The 26049-nt window shown below is 34.9% G+C and overlaps 1 protein-coding gene across 2 annotated transcripts in view; it reads left to right on the top strand.

Annotated features, from left to right (window-relative positions):
- CEP85L (centrosomal protein 85 like) overlaps positions 1-25569 on the top strand; it is a 179471-nt gene extending 153902 nt beyond the window's left edge. The window contains exons 7-13 of one of the 2 annotated variants that reach the window (XM_025382846.1): positions 3473-3625; positions 5387-5541; positions 8906-9023; positions 9502-9552; positions 18355-18462; positions 19661-19892; positions 23429-25569. In XM_025382846.1, coding sequence (XP_025238631.1) covers positions 3473-3625; positions 5387-5541; positions 8906-9023; positions 9502-9552; positions 18355-18462; positions 19661-19892; positions 23429-23592 — 981 coding nt within the window. In that variant the 3' untranslated portion in view covers positions 23593-25569. The remainder of the gene's footprint in view (positions 1-3472; positions 3626-5386; positions 5542-8905; positions 9024-9501; positions 9553-18354; positions 18463-19660; positions 19893-23428) is intronic. The other variant, XM_025382847.1, reaches the window with a different exon arrangement.
- The last annotated feature ends 480 nt before the right edge of the window (positions 25570-26049 follow it).

Raw genomic sequence — 26049 nt, 5'->3', positions numbered from 1 at the left:
CTGTGTATTGATACCCTGGGTGTTACAGTTGCTCAGACAGCTCAGGCTTTGTTTCTGATATCAGGATCTTTACACAGAGTGGCCTTTTGGCATGGTAAATACGTGGCTGCTTTTTTTCTCCCACTTTCAAGTCATCTATTTATTTGTTCCAATCTAGCTTAATATTTTTCCCTTCTACTCCTCCTTTCATATGCTTATAGAGTTTTATTCTTTTTTTTCCAGGGCTCAACCCAATTTGTATAATCCTTATTTTTTAAATTTCTCTCTAAGCTCCTTGAAGGCAGGGGGATTGTATTTGAATATGTCACTGTGGCGTATGTAGCACCATTCATGGTGCCTGGCATATTGAATGTATTCTGTCAGGTAATTTTTGCCAGGATGGAAGAGAAAACAGTAAGGTAGACTAGGGAAAAAACAATGAGAGAGAGATCAAAGTTGTCAGAGTGGGTGCCTAATGGAGCAAGTTCATAGGAGACATAGGGAAGGGTTCATAACAGATGCAAATATGGTAGAGTTACTCTTGGAAAAGAAGAGGAGTAGCTTCTGTGTGAGTGAGGCAATTGAGAATGGAAATGTATATACCAGAGAAACTTGAGTAGAGGGGATAAATGTAGAGGGCAGAGTTTGTGTCAGAGCATATGGAGATGACTTCAGTTCTTGAAGGGAGCGCATAGGTTAGTAAGAACAGGCTCCTTGGTAACAAATCAACTAAACAAACAGCACTTTGGGTCCACACAAGATTGGATCATATTGTTTCTTTTGGCATTTACTCTGTAATCCTTATCAAAGACAGATTCTATGACAGAAAAAACAATGTGGTAATAATAATAGAATTCTTTTGAGTTCTTTCTTTAAAGAGACAGACAATAAAGAAAAGTAACCGTTTGTGAACCTCTTATAAAACTTGTCCTTTCTGTTACCTTCTAGGAATGATATCAGTATTGCATCATTCCTCTTTGAAAAGAAAAGCTTAGCCTTGTATGAATAGAATAGAGAAGATTTACTAATGACACCTCATTTATCTGGAGGTGATTAATGCAGTTCAGACTTGAGTAACCTCTATTTGTACTATTTGTATGGAACAACACAAAACTTGGCAGTTCAAAAAAAATGAAACACCAAAAAACAAAACAGCGAGCTTGTCATCTGTGAGCAGGGCTGAAAAAAAACCCAAGACCCAGTGAATATGTATGATCAACATGTGACCAACAAATAACAGAGACAGTGTCCCATAGGAGAGTGTTGGCAGCAATTTGTGATCAAGGGAAGCAAGCTTGACGTGACAGCAAAGAGAGTTGGCCAACCAAAAGAAAAAGAAGAAAAGTAGGACATCTTTGCACACAGACAGACCTATGCCAGTCACTGCTTTTTGAGGCATCATTTTGTTACATTTAATACATTTAGACAGTTGAATCCAAGTTAGCATTAAGTAAACATAGGTTGCTTTATCATGTTTACCTCTGTAATGTACAGGGTCATTTGCTAAGGCAAGAGCAGGCTTGGTTGATGGGAAATCCAAGCACAGCTGGTTACTGAAATAAGAACCTGATAATGAATCATAAGGAAGAACTGAAAGAAAGTTGATTTTCAGTCAGATGATCTAGATTCAAATTCGACTTCTGATTTTATGACTTAAGTCACTAAAGATCTTTGGGCCTCACCTGTATTAAGGGAGTTGTATTATATGGTCACCACCAGTGCCAACAGTATGTAAGGTTTTCCATTCTGATAGATCACAGGGTAAACTGTCACACCAGCACATTTACCTTTAATCCTAAGAAAGCCTCAAGACATAATAGGATGTGTTTGTCTTACCAGTGTTGCTTCTTACCAAAGGTCATAAGTAGATGCTAACGTCACTGGTGAAATGAATAATTTTTCCACATGAAGTTTTAAAAATCGTTACACATTAGACCTGAAAGAAATTAGAAAATGCATGAAAGAAACTAGTTTCTTTCAAATTTTATTAAAGCTAAAGAACAAGTATTGGCTTTAATAAAATTTGAAAGAATAATCCATCTTACTGCTAATTATTGCCAGTTATTTTCCCAGTGAATATGGGAAAACACTGTAAAAATATTTTAGAACCCTGTAAGTTTGAAAAGAGGATTAAATGTTTGGAAGATTGGTAATTTAAGGTAAATAGGAGTAAATATGAAAGAGCTTTGGCTATGAGATATGAAATTTAAAGACTGCATATTTCATGGAATGGTAGGTAAAAAGTACCTGAAAATCTGACTTTCAGCCTGTATGAATTGGGATTTACTAGAATCATTATCATGTGTGTACATACCATGATATGTACACATTATCAGTTGTACATACCAACTGAAATAAGTGTTCAGTTACCATACTTTATCAATCCTAAAATGACATCAATAGTAAGACACCTTTATTTTATGGTTTTTAGAAAGAAAATATGCTGCAAATTCAGTTATGACACAGTGCCTTAAACAGTAGTGTTGCTTGAGGTGTGGATTAGTTTCACTAGTCCATTATCTGCCCCTAAGTATTTGGTATATTCTTTCAGCTTTAGTTGCATTGTTTGGTGCATGATAAGCAATTTCTTTGCAAGTCTGTTAGTAATGAAATAGTTTTAGTTACTTGCAGTATCTTCCTCTCTTCGTTCACATAAAGCATTTGGGTATAGCTATGCAAAAACTAAGAAATCGGAGTCATTCCTTCAGAGATGAATACTTCACTGATTTCAAAGGCTTTTTTTCTGTGCCTGTCTGGGCACCCAGTAACATTGTTCCATACTAAATTGTAATGTAACATTGTTTAGGCATTTTAGACATCATTTAAACTCAACACATAGTTTGTACATATATATAACAATATTGAAATGACAAGGATACGAACAGCCTTGACCAAATTTGCACATGTGTAGGCAATAAAAACTACATCACTACTGCCCCCTGATTGATGGCAATTTATAGGATGCCATCCATGGCAAAAGCAAATACCCCCTAAACTCTTGATTTCAGTGACATAAATTTTTTTAGGTGTAAATCTTCTTTTGTTTGTTTTTTGTTTAAATCGAGACAAAGTCTTGCTCTGTCGCCCAGGCAGGAGTGCAGTGGCACAATCTCGGCTCACTGCAACCTCTGCCACCCTGGTTCAGGTGATTCTCATACCTCAGCCTTTCAAGTAGCTGGGACTATAGGCACATGCCACCACGCCCAGCTCATTTTTTTGGTATTTTTTTAGTAGAGACAGGGTTTTGCCATGTTGGCCAGGCTGGTCAGCCCACCTTGGTTTCCCAAAGTGCTGGGATTACAGGCATGAGCCACCACACCCGGCAAGTGTAAATCTTAGAATGAAATAAGGTAAATCTTAATTGAGTTGCTAGTGGCCTTCGCTATAACCTGAAACTGTTGGTGAATTCAGCAGTGTCTAATAGTAAAGTGTTGGTTTTGTTATGTCTTTTAATGACTCAAAACTAATGAAGGTTCGTAATTGTTTTCTTCAGCTTAAAACTAGAGATCGATACATTAGTAGTCTGAAAAAGAAATGCCAGAAGGAATCTGAACAAAATAAAGAAAAGCAGAGAAGAATCGAGACCTTGGAAAAGTATCTGGCTGATCTTCCAACTCTAGATGATGTACAGAGTCAGAGTCTACAGGTAACATGAAATAAAATGCTTATCTTTAAATGACATGAAAACATGTTAACTTGACTCTTTAGAAACTTGGCTAACTATAAATTAAATCCATGTGTTTAATTGCTGTTTTGGGGACTTAATTCTAATAAGAAACTTTGTTTATCTAAGCATGCATAAGTAGATATTTCTTGTCAGTTAATAAGTGATTACCTTCCTATTGATCCTGTGTTGTAACTCTGTTAACTACTGTAGAAGTTAGTTTCTAAACCAGTCTGCCAACCCCTACCCCATACACACACATGCACACACCCCCAGTTCTGGTGCTTTCCAATAGTCTCTAGGATTCACCAAGGCTCTACAAGACCTTTTGTTAAGTATCTTTCTAGATATTTATTTTCTTCATTCTTCTTAACCTTTATATATATATTTTTTTCTTACACCTTGACCTATGACCTCAATTCACTCCTCTGACTTCTACTTTTTTTTTTTTTTTTTTTTTTCTTAACAATACCTCAGAGTCTTTCTCCTAACTCAGGTGAGGCCCACTGTCTTGAAACCTTATTTATAAATCCACTAGATCTACTCTTCATTCTCTTCCCAGAATTGTTCTAAGCCAGGGATTCTCAACCTCAGCACTATTGACATTTGGAGGCAGATAATTTTTTGTTACAGGGGTCTGCCTTGATCATTGAAGGGTGTACTTCTACATCCATATATCTGCCCTCTACCCACTAAGTGCCAGTAGCAGTGCTCCTTCTCCTTTATCCCAAACCCAAAATGTAAACAGATATTTCCAAATGTCCTCTGGGGGTAAAATTACCCTCACTCGAGAGTCATTAGTCTAATCTAAGGAGTGTCACTGTGCATCCTGTAAGACCTATGTTGCATTCTCTGTTTATTTTACATTAATTTATAATTTGTAAAAACTAAGATTAAAGTCGGGAAGGAACTTAAGGACTGCAGGAGGTTGCATGAGCAGGAACAGAGGGCAATGTGTATTAGAAAATATGTAAGAAAATACCTAACATCCATTGGGGTGGCAGTTAAGGGTCTTGAACAGGTATTTGTACACCCATGCTTATAAGATAATTATTCACAATAGGCAAAAGGTGGAAGCAGCCCAAGTGTCCATGACCAGATACATGGGTAAACTAAAGGTGGTATATACATACAGTGAAATACTGTTCACCTTAACAAGGAGAGAAACTCTGACACATGGCTATCATGTGGATTAACCTGGAGGATGTTTTGCGAAGTGAAATAAGCTAGTCACAAAAAGACAAATACTGTATGATTCCACTTAATGAGATACCTTAAGAATTCAGTCACAGAGACAGAAAGTGGAAAGTTGGTTACCAGGGAATGGGGGGAGGGATAGATGGGGAGTTGTTTAATTGATACAGAGTTTCAATTATGCAAGATAAAGAGTTCTGGAGATTAGTTGCACAATGTGAATATACCTAACACAACTGCACTGTACACTTGAAAATTGTTAAGACAATATAAAGTTGTATATTTATTACAATTAAAAGAAAAATAAGTTTAAAATTAACCTTTCTCAGTCTTCTACAAATTTCTAACCCCATTTTCTTCCTTGTAATTCCATTCTTGTAGGTGCCTTTCACACAGAGGAGATGGAGTGCTAATACTCTAGATAAAATGCAGTGTGATTTTTTTTTTTTTAGCTACAAGTCTGTCAATCCCTGCCAACACGGTAACAGTTTCTAATAGAAGCATATTTAATATTTCATGTGTAATGAACTGTAAAAAATTTCTCCTTAGCTGCAGATTCTGGAAGAAAAAAATAAGAATTTACAAGAGGCTTTGATAGATACAGAAAAAAAAATTGAAGAGATCAAAAAGCAGTGTCAAGATAAAGAGACACAGTTAATATGCCAGAAAAAGAAAGAAAAGGAGTTAGTAACTACTGTTCAGAGGTAAGAAAATTTTCTGAATCCTTTTATGTTATTTTACTCATATTTTTCATAAAACATTTTACTTAAACTAATTTATAAGTTATTTTACTCTCCTTAATTTAAAGATATACTACAGGATGCTCATCCCTTTTCCAAACTGCTTGTGAGCAGGAATGTTTTAGATTTCAGATTTTTTTGGATTTTGGAATATTTGCCTAGTACTTACCCACTGAGCATCTCTAATCTGACAATCCAAAATCTGAAATGCTCCAATGAGCATCTCCTTTGAGCATCATTTCCATGCTCAAAAAGTTTTGGATTTTGAAACATTTCAGATTTCAGGTTTTTGGATTAGGGAGTCTCAACAATATATTGATATCTTGCCAAAAGTTTCTGTTGAAAATAGTAAAAATAAAAACTCATACAAATGAAGACTGAAAATATTAATACAAACCCTTTATCTAATGGCTTTATCAAAAAAAATAAGTAAAAATTGTAAATAACAAAAAAGGGGCCAGCAAAATACTCGAACTGCACTCCTTAATGGAATATATCAAATTGAAGTAATTGGCTCCTATTTCCCTTTACTGCAAGTAAAAGATACAGCAGTTTTGCCATCTATCTTCCAGATTTACTTACATATCTTGCCTCATGGGACTCAATTAATACAGTTGTAAGTACAATGAATACCATTTGCAAATTCAGTTTGTGTTTATTAAACTTGGAAATTAATATTGGATCCCTGAAAAACCTAAGGAAGTATTTTATATGTATAGATATGGATGTTCTGTTTTGCAAAACTTAAACCTTAATATTACCAACTATAAATAGATAAAACTATCCTGAAGAATAAAACAACAAAGGAACAGAAGCGAAATGCAAGAAATACAATCTTCATACTTACATCAATTTTACAATTCAATTCATTCTTAGCTTTTAAATAAAAATCCATCTGATTCCATGTTAATTTCATGTTAATATTGCTTTACTACTACTTTGAGTCTTAAATATGCCTTGTCCTACTTTTTTCTTTGGGTTTCAATGCCAAAAAATTTTTGATTTCTGGGACAATTCAGTATGAATGAGAAAACACATGTTTCTCATCATCTCAGCTCCCAAAACAAATCATATACCTTTAATTCTGCTTTTGTCTCCTATTTTCTGCTGCTTGTTCTTAAATTTTCCTTTTTATAACTTTTCTTCTTATGCCCTGTTCTTTAGTGTCAGAACAACTTTCTGATCTGCACTAATTCAACCATATAGCTTTTTCTTTCATCTTTACTGATAAAATGAAAAGAGACACTATATCTGTTCTGTCATATAGAGCATTATAATTATAAATTAAAGCTGTGTTGCTTTAGGAACAGAATTAGCCACACCTGAAAATAATTTGAGTGTTGCTTTGTTCTGTTGTGTGCTTTTGGATTGTATGCTTTCTCTTTTATTTAGACTTTATCTTTTATTAGGTTTTGTGAAAACACTGAACCTCATATTCTTGTTTTGGAAAGATTAGTACGGTGCATTTCAGATAACATTTTCCACTTTTAAATTTCATCTTGATACTATCAGAGATGATACCATGTCCAAAAATTTCTCTTGATTTCAAATAGATATAAAGGATCAAAGGGTTGAGGATGGTATCATAGTTTTTTCAGCTCTATAAGATAATATTCCTTGAGTTCCAAAGAACTTCAGATGTATATGTGACTGTGAATTATATAATTACATTTATCTGTTTTATATAATATTTCTAAGCTTCCTGTTCTATGAATACTTAAGAACATTTGCAATTTATACATTAAATAAGAAAAGCTTCCCATTACACCTGAAAATTAAAGTGAAAAAGATGGGTGAGCTCCTTAGTAATGCAGTAGTAGGTACCACTTTAAGAGATACTTTACTTTTTGAATTAAACGTGTTATATAATCTAAAAATGTATAAATGAAATAAAATTTATTGGGCATTTTGCCATGACAGTTCCTCTCTTCATAGCTGGCTCATTTTTTTATTTGAAAGACTTTAATATTTTTAATACATATTGTTTCTCATGAAATGTCTGGAAGTAGTGTCTTGACACTGAATTGGTAAAACAAAACAAACAAAAATCTCATTCTGAAATAGAAATAATTTGTTTTACACTTCAGACTGAAAAAAGCAAATAATTATGACAATGTATTACACAGCAGTACACTACATCGATAATAAATACAAATGTCTCTGGCGCCATTATTTGTAAACATCTGAGGCCCTTATTGTACCATCTAGGACTGTCAGTTCTCTTTTCACAATCTGGATAGGGCATTTCTTCTGTTTTTGAAAGACAAAGCATAGAATAGCCATAATTCTTGAAAAAAAGAAAAATAATGAAAATATCAAAACCCAATTTATAAGAAGTCTTCCTTTTAGTACTCTGCAATGCTTGAGTATGATTCAAGCTAAAGTAGAGCTATTTCCGGTTTCTTGCTGGTATTATTTTGGTTTTGTTTTGGTAATTATTGTCTAATGATGTGACTTCTTTTAACCAAACATTACTATTCTTTCTTTCTAGCACCTTCCCCCTCTGCCCCTTTTGCCTTTTTATTTTGAATCTGCAGTCTTACTTTTGTTGTTTCCCCTTCTAAAATGCAACTGTGTTCCATGGATAGCATAAGAAAGTGTTCTGTCAAGTTATAATGAAGAAGAACTCATGAACACAGAGAAGGGAACAACAGACACTAGGGCCTACTTGAAGGTGGAGGGTGGGAGGAAGGAGAGGAGCAGAAAAAATAACTTGGGTAGTAGGCTTAGTACCTGGGTGACAAAATAATCTGTACAGCACACCTCCATGACACGAGTTTATCTGTGTAACAAACCAGCATGTGTACCCGCAAACCTAAAGTAAAAGTAAAAAAAAAAAAAAAAAAAAAGGAAATGAAAGAGAAATGTAATTCTGATGGTTTAGGCAACAGCTATTCTTACAAGCAAACTTCTGCTGAGCTTAGAATAAAGGACAAAAGATGTGTATACATATTCTTAGGTTCTGTGCAACAGTCATCTTAATCAAGGAACTCTGCTTTTAGAGGAAAAGTGAAGAACACGAGTTAGACTTCAGAGCTCAGATTTGGGTAATGAAGAACTTCATCTGGGCCTAAGGATGTCACATACTGAGCAACTCTGGACTCTGGTCTCAAATTTGCCATTTCTGAAAAGATCAGCCTCTAGCTAACTATGGACCCTTCTTACTTGTATGAAATATAAGTAACACTTTTTCATATACTGTCTGTGGGTCTTGATTATTGGTTGATTAAAAAATACAGAACCTAAAAATGACATCATTTATGTTGAAATCATTACCAAAATCAGCAAATAGAGCTTATTTTCATCATATAATTGTCTTTTGAAATAGTTTGCAACAAAAAGTAGAAAGATGCCTTGAAGATGGAATCCGCCTTCCCATGTTAGATGCAAAACAGCTTCAGAATGAAAATGATAATCTCAGACAACAAAATGAGACTGCTAGTAAGGTCAGTAGATACCTTTGATCATAAACGTGAAATCTATACTAAGTGGATATGTGTGTATAGATACATAATTTATAGCTACTTTATGTGATTTATATTTTGTAAATATTTAATTGCTTATATAATTTGCAGTTTGAATGTCTTTGTTTGAAGGACGATAGCAATTCAAACAAAATTAAATAATTGAAATAAAAGTCAAAACAAAAGGATATCTTTTTCCTTCCTTAATTATTCAGTCTGTCTCAAAGTTATTCTTAAAAATTGTATAAATTTGAGAAAAGTTTTATCAAGAACTAGAGGAAGTCTTTTGTAGTTTTATACTTGTGTGATCCAAATCATAAGGATACTTTCAGTTTTTTAAAAAGACCCTTCTTAAAAATAAATTTATAAATTTCTGTGCTCTGTTTTCTTGAAATGTTGGTACTTTTAAGAAGCGATGTAAAAATTATTTGAATCAGATGTATTTATTTTTTTGTTTTAGATAATAGACAGCCAACAAGATGAGATTGACAGAATGATTTTAGAAATTCAGGTAAGGAATATTTTGTGCTTAGTTTAATTTAGCTATATTCTGATATACTCTTAATGCTTATTTAACCTGCAGATATTAAAGCATACATATATTGTATGGAAAGATAATATGTATAGCACTGAGGTAGAGTTGCAAAGTCTTTAATATTAATCTTCCAGTTTTTGCTGTTTGGTAAATTAATCCTTCAAAAATTATAAAGATTCATCAGTGAACAAGTCACATGCCTGACCATTCTAGTGGGGTGAGTTGGAGAGAATACAAAACCAATATAATGAATGCCAGGTGCTATGAAAAAAATTGCTGCTAAAAATGTTATTTTAAAAAGTAGGCTAGAGAGTGCTACATTTAATAGAGTGGTCATGATGTTTTTCCTGAAGAGGCAATATTTGAGCAGGGATCTGAATGAAGACATCCAGGGCAAGAGCATTTCAAGCAAAGGGAGCAACAAATGCCCTTTATATACCTGGTATGCTCTAAGAACAGCACAGTCTGTTAGCCTGGCGTTTAGGAATTGTGAGGCCGTTATTCTAAGTGTGATGGGAAGCCATTGGACATCTTTTGCTGAAAAATGTTTAGCTCTATACCTCCTAATTTTACTGTTACTTCTTAAAATCAAAGTAAAAGTAGTAAATGATTTGCCATTATATACAGTCTTTGTCTTTTGGTTGTATTATTAATCAATAAATGTATGAGCCTGATGGATTGATTGACAGAGGTTATAAACTTTATTTTGTATTCCTACAGACATAACTTCAGTTGTTCCATAACCCATTAGAATCTCTAGATTGTTAGATTTCCTCAGCCATTGTTATGTGACTTATTCTGGACCATAATTCAAGAAATTTCTATTTTACTTGGGCACATTTTCCGAGAAGTAAATCTACTACAAGTTATCTCAATCTAAATTAAGAATAATCAACACGTGAACTTTGGCATTGAAACTTGAATGACTTGTAAGATTTCATTTATCATATACTGTCACATTATAGGTGTTCAGTATATATTTGCATTCATTGAAATGTGCATTTTTTCCCCATTTGTGGAGACATCTTACTGCAATTTACTCTTACATGTTAACCAAGTCTGTAGTCACATGTAAATATGTCATGAGCATACATAAATGAATACGTAGAAGAATATACAATTATAGGCCTTACTGTTCTTTGTTATTAAAATGCTTCAGCAAACACAAACCTTTTATTTCTTCAAACTATGTAGAGAATTGAAATAAAATTAATGAGATGCTTTTATTTCCAAATATTGGGGCCTAGACACTATAATCATTAATTCTGTTGTCCTTTGAATCAATGACTTTTTTGGATTTCTTTTCTTTTTTGTTCTTAGCATCTCATTTGCCCATTCTGACCATCAAGGTCTGCACATCTAGAGACAGAGATCTATAGATTTAGGTCACAGAGACAGACAATAAATGTTGATAGCTGGCCGAAATAGCTATATTTGTGAACGTGGTATTTGAATAGCAAAGCTGGAGATGAATATGACTCACATAATGAGAAAATTATTTACTAGTTTTAAACTCATGTTATTTTTTGGCCCCTTATCATTTAAAAAGACAGAAATTTTGTTTGTATTTGGTCGTTTTTAATGACCTTTCTCTAAAAGGTATATGCTCTATAAAAACCTGAAAATATTGCTTATTCTGAAAAGAGGAACACTAATTATTTCCCTAGCATTGGAAACACTGAAAAGAACACTTTGGGTTGAAAAAATATTCCTGTTGCTTTCTATTGTGGTTAATAGACATAATTAATGGGTGTATGATCAAACTGATATACCTAATAGAGCAACTCCCTTCACTTCCTACTTCTTTAAAGCTGTGTGATTTTTCCTTATCTGCTTACATAAAGAATGGCCAGCTTGTACCTATGTAGATTATGATGTCCTTTCCATATGCTATAGCTCTGTTTTTGAATTTCTTCAAATATCTTCGCCTATCTAAAATAACACAAAATACTATATAATTAACGATAGCAGAGAGCCTCCCAATTATTTTTAATTATGCATTTTGACTATCACTATAGTATTAATTTTATGTAAAAGCTCATTGTCGCTATAGTTTGGATATTCTTTCTTCCTCCACAGTGCTTGGATGTTTTTCCATTTTGGAGTATTCAGTAGGCAAAGATAACTTGGTACTGTTAGAATCTCATGTGTTACTGCCTCTTTATGTCTTTGCAAATTGTCGAGAACGCCAAATTTGTTTGAAGTTCGTTTGTCTTGATTTGGTGCACTGCATTTCCTTGGTAATAAGCAAGTTATTCATATAGTTTAAATTTACTCCCAAAAGGGAAAAATAAAATCCCAGGCTATGTACATTTTATGTCGAATTTATAGGAGATAAAAATAGGGCATTGTTTCATATTTAGATGCTGTGTTCAAAATACAGCTATAGTTTATTATTTTGCCACAAAAGTCAAATAAATACTTACCTGTTATAGGTCACTTTCACGTTTATTTATTCACAGCTTTCAAAGTTGGAGAGAAATCATTCCTCTACTAGTTATACTATATTTGTTGTTGAATATAGAAAAAGTAATACTTCGTATAAAGGTATATGCTAATTTGGAAATTGAGTTTAGTGCTGTAAAAATACAGATTTATCTACTGTTTTGTTCAACTGTCTAGGTCATATTGTTAACTGGCATAAATACCTTGTTTACTCATTGACCTTTTAGAAGTGTTGCCCTTCGTTATATCCATAAAACTAGTAGAGCTAGCCTGGCTGCTTCTCCTATAGGTTTTTTCTTCTGTCAGTATACAGTATATAAAGACATTTTGCGGTAGAATGTTCCGTGTCAGTTCCATGAACATATGGCTACAGTCAGAATATGATTGAGTTCTTCATTGGGCATTACCTTCCTTCTCACTTATTTCTCAAAAGCACATTTCATATCCGTAAGCCTTTTTCAGTGAGCTGTTATTGTAATCTTTTGGCAGAGGACGTAGAGGTTTGTAATGTTTGCTTGTTTTCTCTGACATTAAAATATTTACTAATTGCAAGAACTTAGGCATTTAAATGGCGTATCTGAATTGACAGCTATCAATAGAAAATTATACTATGACAGAAGACAGAATAATACGTTAGAGGACATTTAAGACTGTTTACTCGGGCGTGGTTGGAACCACCAATCTCCAAACTGTGACAGTCTGTTCTATTTATAACACATCGAGATGTTCCCACAGCCTAAGAAAATTCTATTCCAATTTTTAGCAAATCTCTTAAATCCTTCATCTAGCAGTTTTTCTCAGTAGAAATAGTGGGAAAATGGATCATAAGTCAATAGAGTGTCTTACAGGTAGAACATAACTCTTTTAAATATCGATTGCTTTAATGTTTTCCCATTAACATTGTGTGATGTTTACCTCCTATTTTTTTGTTATCCGAATTGTGTTATGTCTTGAAATAAAGTACTTTTTCTAAAGTTTAATTTTGCAAGCATTTACTTCTGTAAAATTGCTTATGATGAGTGAAAAACTAAAAGTATTCTTATCAGAAGTTAATACTAAATTTTGAAAAACCTACCAGCCAAATAATGCCTTCTATGAAAAGTAGCTTAAAAAAAAAAACACTCACTGTAGTCTCTGTGCTGGTAAAGAGAACAGTCTTTACTGTTCATGTAGATCTGTTGTATGCATGTTATAGTTGCATAATTAAGATATGTCAGAAAAAATGTGTAAAAGGTGGATTTAACTTTTGAAAAATCAGTTATGTCAGGGTGGGGAGTTGTACGAGGGAAGACAGCTCACTTGAATCATGGAAGAATGTTCTTGGGCCTATTTGTGCTATGAGTAGTCACCAAATCTATATGGATATTCACATTATTTGTAATACTTTTTAAGATATGTATTTCTGGGCCCTATTGTGAACCTAATGAATCAGTGTCTCTGGGATGAAGTTGAATTATGTATTATTAAGTTCCTCAGGCAGTCCCTAACTTTGCCATATGGTCTGGCAGTAGAACTAGAGCATTTAGGAAGTATTACAATCCTCAGCATGCTCAGTGGACCAAAGAGTGGGAACTGGAGAGAAAGACTGAGGTTTAAATTTAAAAAACAAGTTTAGTTTCTAAGATACTTAGGTGTCATCAAACACATTTAATGTATTTTGGTAGATCTCGCTTATAAACCAGAAAATACATTTTTTCCAGAAGTTAGAAGACAAGGAACTCAAGCAGTAACAGTTTTAAGATACAAGTCACCTTCAATTCGTGTGCAATTCAATACTTTTTAGTATATTCACAGATAAGTGGAACCAAGACCACAGTCAATTTTAGAACATTTTTATCATCTCAAATGGAAGCCTCATTTTTGTCACTTGCCTAAGCCCCCATCCACTTCTCCAGCCATCTCACCTCTGATCCACTTTCTATCTCTATAAATATACCTATTTTAAACATTTCATACAAATGTATACATGGTCTTTTGTGACTCTTGACCATAACCAGCTGTTAGGCTCCACTAATTGTCAGCCAATCAGTCTGTTGTTTTCAACAATACCCTGTGGCATAAATTGCTTCGCAAACTGATCCATTCTAGCTCTTTTGAAGGGATAGTTCATTAGGTTAGTGTTTGAGATTTGTTCTGACCTCAGGAGTATTCTTCACAGCTATCTCTCTGTTTCTCCCTGGGAAAGTAGTTAGTCTATGGATTTAGCTTATAGGGCTAATGAGTCTAATAGTATCCTGCCAACTGCCTTTCACCACAACCTCCAATGTTTTTGAGTGCTCTAAGGCTTGAACGTCACACTGTTGCAAATGAAGTGAATTCCTATAGAGAGACATTTGGAACTCCTAGTTCTATGGCCTACTTTTCCTCAGGAAAGTCTCTTAAGCCAAGTTAATTGGTGTGGGGACAATGGCAAACTTCCGAATGGTATCCCCACTCTAGTAGCTGAACACTCACTGGAGTGAGTTGGGGCAGCAGCTCTACGTCTTTTTGACTTGCCTCTCCCAGCATAGAACCAGCGCCCCACAAGCTGGGCCAAGGGTCAGGGGTTCTGCACTCACGTAAGCTTCCATCCCGTAAGGGGATCTGGGTAGAAGAAGGGAGCCCCCCACCTCTTGGTTGTATGTCGTTGCCTAAAACAGCCTTTGCTAGGATGATAAATGTTGATGCCCTATCTTTTCTGAGAAGAGAACTCTCTAACTAGGATTTGGGAGGAGAGGGAACCCTGTGTTACTGGCTCTGTCAGTCTGAAGTAGAATTTCCATCTCAATGAAATGTGAGAAGGCAGAAATGGAGTTGAGTTTTGTTTCATTTTTTTCCTCCTAGAATCCTTTTGTGAAGCAGAGATATTCTTGAGTAAATGTTTCTTCATTTAGGACCATTTCCAGAAATTTTAAATGATAGTATTCACCAATTTCATTGAGGGGTGGGTCTGTGGAGCTCCTCAACTCTGCTTCTAGTCCATGCTAGAAGCAGAACTCCAGGCAGATTGTTTTCAAAGTTTTATCAAATTACAAGATGATAACTAACTTAAGAAAGGAATTTGAGCTGTACATTGTCTTAGATTCTTAGAAACATAACAAAGCCTCTTTTTTCTATTTCTTATCTCCCCATCACCAAAAAAAACACCCTGCTATACATTTCAGACTTCCTATTAATGGCATCTCTGCCCTTCCATTTGTTCAGTCCAGGTATCCTGGACTTATCCTTAACTGCTCACTTACCTCACATTTGTCAGCAAATTCTACTGCCTTGAATGTATGTCTAGAATCTGACCTCTTTTCCTTGCCTCCTCCATTGCCACCCTGTTCCAAGCCGTCTTCCTTTCTCATCTGGGTTATTTCTTTATGCTTCTACCCTTTCCTGTGTACAGTATACTCTCATTAGGTTAAGTGATCCTTTTGAACAAAAATCAGATTACATCATGTCTCTGCTTCAGAACTCTTCAGTGGATCCTCATTTTTTTCCAGAATAAAAATCGAAGTTCTTATACTGATTTCTGAGGCCCTATACAATCTGTTCCGCATGCTGTCTTCCTTCTCTGACTCTTTCTCCTACTATTCTCAGCCATCCTGGCTCTCTTACTTTTTCTCAAACACAGAAGACACCATCTGTCCCAGAACCTTTGTACCGACAGAAACTCTCTGGGTATCTCTGGGACACAGTCTGTCATCCTTCAAACCCTTGCTTACCTGAGATTTCAGCCTCCTGACCCTTACTGTGCTCTGTTTGTTCTCTACAGCACTAGTCAAATTCTAATATATGATACTGTGTAACTTGAATATTTATTTTATTTCTTTTGGTCTTTTTTCTCCTAGTATAAAGTTCCACAAGGGCCAAGAGTTTTGACTGTTTTGTTCACTGATGTATCACTCAATGAACAGAGCAGTGTTTGGCAATGGTTTTTGCTGAATGAATGATTGCATGAAGGAAAGTTCCTTGTGAATTTCTTATGTGGTTAAGCATGTTCATGTGTATATATGTGCAGTAAAAATGTTAACATAAATTTACTTTCAAAATAATTCCTTTTAAATTAGGTTTGTGGGTTATATAGAATCTGTTAACTAAGGCACACCTGGTTCTCCCTCATTTAAGCTATTTGTAAATGGGGCATTTCTCGATACTTACATCAAAACAATAAATTTGCTTAATACCACTTTTCAACTTCAAAGATGATCATTATAAAGACCTTGTAGGTTAGTACCTTAGCAGAATTTTAAAATGTCATGATTAAACTGAGAATTGAGAGCATTTGTAGGTTTTTGCAAATTAATTTTTAATTTTATTAATCCACTACATGTCTAGTGAATGATAAACAGTTATCGTGAAATTCACAAAGCTAAACACTCATTTCAGAAAACATGAGATTATTTCATTTATGCATTGTAAAGTACTACCAGTTTGAGCAAGTATATTTTAAGAGCTTAAGAGATTTCAAAAAAATGCTCTGCAAAAGGTATTTGTAAAATAACACACACTATTCTTGATAGAATTTCTTTCTTGTTTTCTTATCTTTTAAACATATCTTAATGCAATTTAGGATAGAGAAGTAATTAATGTTTCAGACTAAATGTTATTGTCAGACAACTATAGCACTCATACCTAGTATTATCCTAGAGATTGTACAGCACTTGGTCCTTTCAGGATAAGCCTATCTGCAATGTCTTTTACCTATTAAAGTGCTTCTTGGTAACTTCCCTTGAATTCAGGCAACATAAGAGAAATCTGATTTTCCTTTTTGTGATAAATGACACTACTGCCAGACAGTTTCAGTTTTTCTGATGGAGAAGATTGCCTGTTTCTGCATTGATTAAAATCAGCCTTACATAGGGACATATTAGTTGGATTTATTAGCTAATTATTAGTCACATTCAACATGACTCTGAATTGATAAAAATATAAAACATCCCTCTTGGGTTTAGTTTTTTGTTGTTGTTGTTGTTAGAATGTGAGTTTGAGTAGTGTGTCTATGGTGCCTTTCTTCTGTAATTCTAATAAACAATCACAAATCTTGAGAAAATTTAGGTTGAATTCTGGATTCCAGCCAAATAATCTTGTTAAGCCAGAAAGCATAGATCTTCAGCTAGGTGAATAAATCTCCATGTTCATTTAATCAGATAAGGATTGATTCAATCTAATGAAGTTACAAAGGAAATTTCAGTTTTCAATAATACACATATTCAGAGAGCCCCATATTGACTGTGCTGTGAGACTCATCTTTGTGGAATATAAAACAACTTTTCCCTGGAAGGAGAAACACTTGTTACAGAGTTTGATTCATTTCTATCCAACTTCTGAGTTACTACATGTAATATTTTTTTTCAGAGTTTAGCAGACAAATGAAATTTAAAAGCAACAAGTTGGCATATCTGTTACCGATAAAACTGCTTTATATTTATGGAGTCTTATTTCAACCCATGGTGATCGCTATCTTTTCTTATCCCATCCAAAGATAATGTGAAGAAAATACCTTTGTAGTAGATTGTGTGCTATTTAGGTGGTCAGCAACCTGAAATATTGTCAGAATTGAGACTAAATACAGACCTGAAATAAAATGATACCTCTCTTCTGGTCATATGTTTATTGATTTTGTCATCTAATAAAAGGAAAATAGTTGATAGAAACACTTAGAATTCACTAATAACTGCAGGGTGTATGGAATTTTTTTCTTTTAATATATAGGTGAAAAATAAGACACTAACCAAAGACTCAAAATGTCCTTTATGCTGCTTTGGCGTACTCACAATGGTGTCATGTCTAGATAATTTGCAATTTTATAAGGAATAAGAAGGAAATTAGCTTATCAAATTCCCATAATAGACCTTTGACCAGAGTTCACAGTGTATTTACTGCTTGAAATACTATACACTGAAAGGTGGGAACTATGTTTCAAATGATAGAAAATAGGGATGATACCATGATCTTATTATCTTGCATCTCATTAACTGTAAGCAAAATGTAAAGCAAAAGTATAGATTTGTTGCTAATACACTCTCAATATATAAAAAGTTAATGAAATAACTTTGTAATACCACATTAAGTAGGAACTTCAGATTTGACATGTTTTATACAAATTAAAAACTTCCTTGGTAAAAACTGTAATTTTTAAAAATCCAAATGTATTCTGGGAAACTGGCATTTCTTTTTCTTTTTTATTTGGATTCAGCTACTCTCTAACTGATAAGGATTAATTTAAAAGTGAAGGCTTCATTTTCCAAGGGGATAGGGAGGAAAGAAGATCTAAAGTATTCAGAGCCAACATTCCTACTTATTTCTGTTTGAGATTTTTCTTTACATGTTAACCTGTTTTGCTTTCCAATTTTTTAAAAATTCTAGTCTATGCAAGGAAAACTTTCGAAAGAGAAACTGACCACTCAAAAGATGATGGAAGAGCTGGAAAAGAAAGAAAGAAACCTACAGAGATTAACAAAAGCATTGCTTGAAGTGAGTAGAAGAAATTCAATTTGCTTTGAAAGAATGATTCACTACCTATTTCAGCAGATGCTTATTTTTATAGATATTAATAGAGCATTTTCAGATTAAAGACATGATTTTGATATGCCTGTTAATTAATTCCATTGTTTCTTACCAGAATTATTATAAAAAGACAAGCCTTTACTTCTCTTGTGTTTTAGAATACAGTTTCATATAATTACAGTACAGTATATATTTATTAGCTGGCATTCATCTATAAAAAAGTTTTTTCCCCATCACCCCAGACTGTTGAGTTATTCTGAAATACAGTTCCAATTGGAAAGCTAATTAAAGTTACCTTTAATTAGCAGTTTTCAGGATAAGAAGGTAGCAATTTTGGGGGTCAGCAGTTCAGAGTTGTTGAGTTTTTCTTTTGTATTTCTTTGTCTCTTACATTGAAGTTTTTGGTTCCTATCAACATTAACATAGATGCTTTCCCCCCACCAAGGTGCAAAAAGTAGTTTGAAAGTAATTAAATCACTATTGCTACTAACAATAAAAACCACAGTGTGAAGTTCAGAGTTACTTTGTAGTTCTTTTTATTCTTGGAATAAATCTCATTATAGAAAATACAGGCTGGGTGTGGTGGCTCACACCTGTAATCCTAATGCTTTGTTTTGGGAACCTGAGGTGGGCAGATCACTTCACCCCAGGAGTTTGAGACCAGTTTACGCAATGTGACAAAACCCTCTCTCTACAAAAAATACAAAAATTAGCTAGGCGTGATGGTGTTTACCTGTGGTCCCAGATATTCAGGAGGCTGAGGTGGGAGGATGACCAGAGCCTAAGGAGGTCAAGGCTGCAGTAGTGAGTCATGACTGTGACACTGTACTCCAGCCTGGGTGACAGAGTGAGACCCAAAAAAGAAAAATACATACACAACCAACATGCTTATTACGTGAGAGACTCCTAGAAACAGAGACTGGATTTGTTTCCTCCTTTGGATATACACTAAAGTATCAGATGGCACGGAGAAACAGTTTTCACTATTTAAATTATTTTTCTATGTGGTTTTTTTTTCCACTGCATATATGTAGTTGAATTCGGTTAATGTGCATATAATATGACTCCACTGTTTATAGACTTGGGGGAAAATGTTAACCTGTATGGCTTTGAGTACCTTTCCTCTCTTGTAACCATCTGATGTTTGTTTTCTTTATCCTTGCAGAACCAAAGACAAACAGATGAGACATGCTCTTTATTGGATCAGGGCCAGGAAGCTGACCAATCTAGGCAGCAGACAGTTCTTTCCAAACGGCCACTATTTGATTTGACTGTGATTGATCAGCTGTTCAAGGAAATGTCCTGTTGTTTGTTTGACTTGAAAGCATTGTGCAGTATTCTTAATCAGCGTGCTCAGGGCAAGGAGCCTAATCTTTCATTATTACTGGGAATAAGATGTAAGTGTCTGATGACTTGTCCTTATTTTGTGGCAATTAGAAACCTGTCTTCATGAGTCAGGAACTTCTGACTGCCTTTTCTCTGTTTATTTTTGTAATCTCCTTTCCTACTTAGAATCAGTCTGTGGGTTTATGTATACCTGTTATTACTTCATTGCTAGAAGTGAGTGGAGTTATAGCTGACATTAACTGCCGCTTGGCAGAATGCCTGGTGATATTTTCTATGTTGAATCTGTAAATAAATGAGTAGAGTGATAGTTAGGTGTGACTTCCCATTTACTCTCCCAAAAATAATGATACCTTCTATTTGCTTTTATGTGTTAGTTGCATAGATTAAGTGACCCGGCCATATTGTCCACTGGTAAAATGTTTGAGAAATATTTTGCTTTCCAGTGCAGTGTATGTTCTATGGCAGCTGCTTCACGTGAGTGCCAGTGATTTCACATGAGCCAGTTTTCACAGCCTACAGATCTGTTGCCTTTGTCAGGCATACCTACTGGCTTAATGTGACACCCATTCACTCTTGGCCTCAATTCTATCTTCCTCCACATATAATTGTGAGAGCTGCCACAGTGATAATCCCAGTGTCCCTTCCTTTCTATGCTACTTTTGCAGAAACGCCCATCTCTGCATGTGATTCCAAATCAGGATGTTAGTCTCTTTTTAATAGAGAATAAATGAACTTGGAAGGAAATAGGAATGGAGTAAGACCACATAATAAGGTTTATGAGCCAACATGTATATTTAGTAGCTGCCTAATATAATGGTAATGTATGACTAGAGGGGTGACTGGTTTTGTTCCTAGTTTCATCAAAAAGATTCCACCATTTTGCATCATGATAGTTATTGGCAAATCAATGCTCTTGACCAAAGTATATCACTAGTTAAATAAAACATTATCTGTGCTCAATTATGTCCCTTTCATTTCATAGACATTTGTACACATACACAAGTGTGGATATGGAAAAAAAACATAATGTTTAAGTATATTCACTCGCGGAATAAACATTTATCAAATGCCTTCTATGATCCAGACACTAGTAGATGCCGGTAATGCAGATAACCCGAACACAGTCCCTGTCCACACTACACATTAACCAAATTATTAGAGCATTGTGATAGGTGCTATAGTTGAGATGTGGACAAAGGACAGTGGGAGCACAAGAGGAAAAAAACAACTAAATCTACATGGGAAGGGCTGTGGAGACTCCACAGAGTACCTGGTGTTCAGCGTCGCTCTTAGAGGAGGAAGTGGAGAAGTTTGCCAGGTGAACATGGAGTGCTTTAATATCTTTTGGGAGCAAGAAGCAAAGCTCACACACAAAGGGAACTCATTTTCTCCACGATTTTAGAGTTGGTCACCCTTTTAATTACTTGAGAGTCTCCTACATTTTCACTATCATAAGGTAGTGTTTGTTAAGTGTTTCAGTAATAAAGTAGTAGAGCTATCCTAATATGAATCTTACCACCCCCACCTCCCAGTGCTCCTTCTAGTCTTTAAAGTTTGACCCCAGAATCCTTACCTTACATTTGGCATTGTGAAAATTTTACCAGCCAGTTGATTTGTGAAAAACCGGTCGATTAATGACTCCATTTGCTCACTCTGTCCTTCTGAAAACTGTGTTACCTTGGTTTCCATGACATCATTCTCTAGGTTCTGCTTCTGCCTTTATGACTGCTCAGTCTCTGTCTTCTGTGGACTTCTCTGTCACTTAATTATTGGTATCCCCAGAAGCCTTTTGTTACTGGTTTTTAGTCTGTTTCTTTTTATTCAGTACTTTATCTGAGTGATCTTATCCACTCCTGTTGTTTCTGTTACTGCCATACCTTTCACCTAGACATTTAGCTCCTTTACCCAGACGTTTATCTCCTCAGGGTTGCAGATTATATTCCCATGTATATTAGAATTGGCTGTTTCGAATGCATCACAGACTCTACACATTGAAAACCAGAACACACTTTCCTTCCCTCCCTGAACTGTTCCTCTTCTCAATGAGTAACACCACCATTCACCTGTCACTTGAACGCAGATTTTATTCTCCACTCTGCTTTTTCCTTCATCTGGCACCTGTGCCCAATCCCTGCCCCTCACTCCAGTTGATGATGATTGAGTGTTATCAGTTCTGTCATCTGCTTACTACATCTAACATTCCTGCCTTTCTATCTCCATTGCACTGTTGCCTTAATTTAAGTTTTCATAACCGGTCACCTATACTGGTCTCTCTGACAACCATCTTTCTCACCCCCTCCCCCTAATCCATTTTACATTGTTGCCAGACAGATCTGTCTCAACTATAAACCTGGTTTCCTAATGGTTACACTGCTGTGTGGTCGAGATAGGTAGCTCCTACCTCCTACCTACGTCTATAGTCTTATTTCTTGGTACTCTCCTTTGTCACAATTTGTACTCTACCATTTTAGAGCCTAGATACTGATTTTCTTGAGGTTTCTCAAATTCTATCAGATTGTTTTGCTTTCTGACTCCACTTTTGTTCATTTTGCAGTTTGGCCCACCCAGTGAACAAGCAACTGTTGCCTCTCCAGTTAGGACTAGTTTTGTTTTCTTCCTTTTATGCCACTGCAACTTGTATATAGTGGTAGGTTACCTACAGTACCTCACTGTGCTCAGTTGTTTATGGAATTGTATGTAAAGCATCGAGAATAAGCCACTGTGTCTGTTCCTTTTCTGATTTCAACATCTAACAGTTCCTATATCATGGCAGATGTTCAGTTAACATTTGCTAAAATAACAATCACTCACTGACTCTTATGCTACAATAAACTACTATGAAGGTATAAGGAGAGGTTTCTTTTGTAATCACTAGCTCTGCCTGATTTTATGTTGAGATATGCTTACAAAGAGAAGAACTGAAGTAAATAATTAAAAGCTGGCTGACTCAAGGCCCTCAGTTATTTAGCCATAAGGCAGCCAGCTATCAGCCTGATTCAGTTGTTTGGGATTGTAGGATCCTAGCTTTCACTCTTCCTCCCCCTCTCCCTGTCTGTCTCTCTCATTTTCCCTCCCCACTCCCCACTCTCCACTCTGTGTGTGTGCGTGTGTATGTATGTGTGTGACACTATATATTTGAAAATTAATATTTTCATGGCAATAAACCCACTTTGCATTCGTAAATATTTAAGATGCCACTGCTCACTACACAAATGGTCTTCAGATTTTGCCAAATGGGAAAACTGAGTGCTCCAGTTGAGCTGGAAGAGAGACATTAGAGTGTGCTCTTTTTCACTTTTGGAATATTGTTACCCATTAAACTTGCTGAATTTGTGTGTATCACTGTGTGAATTTTAATTTGTGTGAATTTTAATTAATTCATTTTAATTTGTGAAATTTATAAAGGACCAAGCGGATAAGATCTGTTTAATATTGAATGATGTATGATTTAAACATAACTTGAACCTGGGCCTCACTGGTATTCAGTGTGTAGTATTTATATTTCCATGATGATTAAGGTGAAAAATTCTAAAATGTCTTTGTTCAAAAAAATGTGAGATATTCTCTCCATATTTTGTTTACACAGCAATGAACTGTTCAGCTGAAGAGACTGAGAATGACCACAGCACAGAAACACTCACTAAAAAGCTGTCAGATGTGTGCCAGTTACGAAGAGACATTGATGAATTAAGGACTACAATATCAGACCGCTATGCTCAGGACATGGGAGACAACTGCATTACTCAGTGATCAAATGTTAGTCCCACAGCAATAATGACCTGTTGTTTAAATGCTGCTGTGTTACAGACTCATAATGGAAGGTTGCAAGTGACATGACTTGCACATAGGGATTTTTTTCTGTGGATTTGTTTTATTGAAGGGGAGAAGGGAAGTGAAGTGATTTTGAAGGGGCTTATCTAATCAGGCAAAAAAAAAAAAATCAAATTACCTTTGGAAAATATGATAAAATCTACAAGAAAAAAATGTCTGTATTCTCAAACTACTGATTGTAGGACCAAGCTGTGAAGAGTACCCTTCACATGAAGGAGTAGGCCTCCCTTTAATCCTATAGCTTCGTGTATTTGTGTGTGCATGTGTGTGTGTTGTGTGTGTGCACATGCTTGATTCACAAATTTATAAGGGTTTCTAGGGTCAGAGCAGAGCTTCTGAGAAAGGCACCCGCTGTTTATTCTTATATTTCTTTCATATAGAAGCTTGTGTTGTACTTTGGGATTTTCAGTGGCTGGCTTAACAAGAGTTCCAACAGCAGGCAAGTGTTGTAATGATAGTACAGCGGGAAAACCATTTGTATTTTGAACACTTACTGCACTGATAGGATGTTTTGTGGTTGAGCTGATTTTAGTACTGTAGATATGTCAGCTGTTTTTCCAGAGTGATTGTGGATTTCCCAAGAGGTGTGAAATTTTGACATGATGCTCTTTTTCCTTAGCGTTGTAATGTATGTGTTACAAGAAAGGTTAACATAACTTGAACTAATTTTAACATGTTCCTTACTATTTACAATTTTTTATTTATATGTTTTATATATATACATATATATATCAATGTAAACAAAGCCATATATAATTAATAAAGGAATTGGATCATTATTATAAAAGAAAGATTAACAAAGTTACCCTGGAACGATAGCTTACTTATCCAAATCTCAACATTTACATTTTAACAGTTTTGTATCTGTTTCAAAGTTGAAACTACTGTAAGAGAAAGCCAATACTGTTTATATCTGAATCAACAGTAGCATAAAAATTTTTAAATTGAAATGGCATTTTAATTCCTTTTATTAGATAAAGTACATTAACAACAAAGTTTTTCATAGGATATGAACTTGACGAGGTTAGTTCTTCATCTGAATTACAGGGTATTACTATGAAATGCAATTCATTTTCCAGTAGACATACAGTCATTTAAACTTCCAAATGAGTTTTGTCCATGTTGCTGTTGGTATTTTGGAATGATTATACATTTTATTGCCATCAGCATTGATTATGTTCTTTTGAATATACTTAGTTATGGCCAAAGCCTTGCTTGTCCTTTGTAAGTTGATTTGATCTTGTGATGCAACCAAGTCTCATTTAGGTCAAGACTAAATAAGAGATGGAGGGGTAGAGGGTGTGACTCAAGCAGGATAATATTGATTTGATAAAGAGCATATCACATACCTGTTTTCTTGCCAGATAAAGGGCATAGCACATGCCTGTTTTCTTATATTCTAGAATAAAGGCTAGGAAATCTAGGAAAGATTTTTCTTAAGTATGTAACAATGAAAATGTGAGACAAGGCCTTCAAGGAGACTACCCAGGAAGATACTCAGTTTGAAATTTTGGCTTATACAGCTCTCAATAGATTATTTTACAGTTATAGTTGAATGATCAGTTATAATACACTGTAAAGACATCAGATTTTCATTCTGTTCAGTGCCTGAGTCCTTCCTGCTCTTCTTACTTCTGAGGATCTGGGCACTAAGAAATCAGTACATTGTAGTGCTTCTGCATCCCAGAGTCCTTGAGGGTCTTAGTCACTAGTAAGAATTTGACTTTCTAATTATATTCACTTGGTTTTTTAACATTAGTAGCTTGAAGATATTCAGGGTATAGTAAATTTCTACCAAAAATATGATGCAAAGAATTCTGCCTTGGTCCTTTATGGTAAAGTAGATAATAATATCTAAAATAGATCATCCACAAGTGCAGCAAACATTTTTACATTCTCTTTGAATAGAATCCCAACCACCCTCCCCCACGAGTTTGGAAATAAAGGCTTCCTAAAAACAAATTGGCAAACACTCACTAATTGGATCAGTAGGTTCTTACTTAAATATCTCTCCTAGATTTTTAGTGTATGTTTTGAGATTTTATGTTTGTTTTTTGTTTTTAAGCAAGCGTTACAGTTTTTTTTAAATCTGCTATAGATACATTTTTGTTTTTTGGCTTAGTTGGGGATAAAATAATTTATTTGTTTTTGTAAACTTTCTAAAACTTATAGAAATTAATTTAATTCACATATCTTAAAAATAAAATTCTAAAGTTAAAAAATTTCTGACTTAGTAGGAAGTTAACAAACTACTGCTGATGCATTTCAGTTTCCAAAATCTGTACCCGCCCCCCCCATAAAAAAGGGAGTTAAGATGTGCTAGTTTAGTTAGTTGAATTATAGATTGACCCTCTTAAAATCTGGAGTTTGTAAAGG

The sequence above is a fragment of the Theropithecus gelada genome, chromosome 4 (genome assembly GCF_003255815.1).
Source record: "Theropithecus gelada isolate Dixy chromosome 4, Tgel_1.0, whole genome shotgun sequence".
Taxonomy (NCBI): Eukaryota; Metazoa; Chordata; class Mammalia; order Primates; family Cercopithecidae; genus Theropithecus; species Theropithecus gelada.
This window is presented reverse-complemented; position numbering and strand designations above follow the sequence as displayed.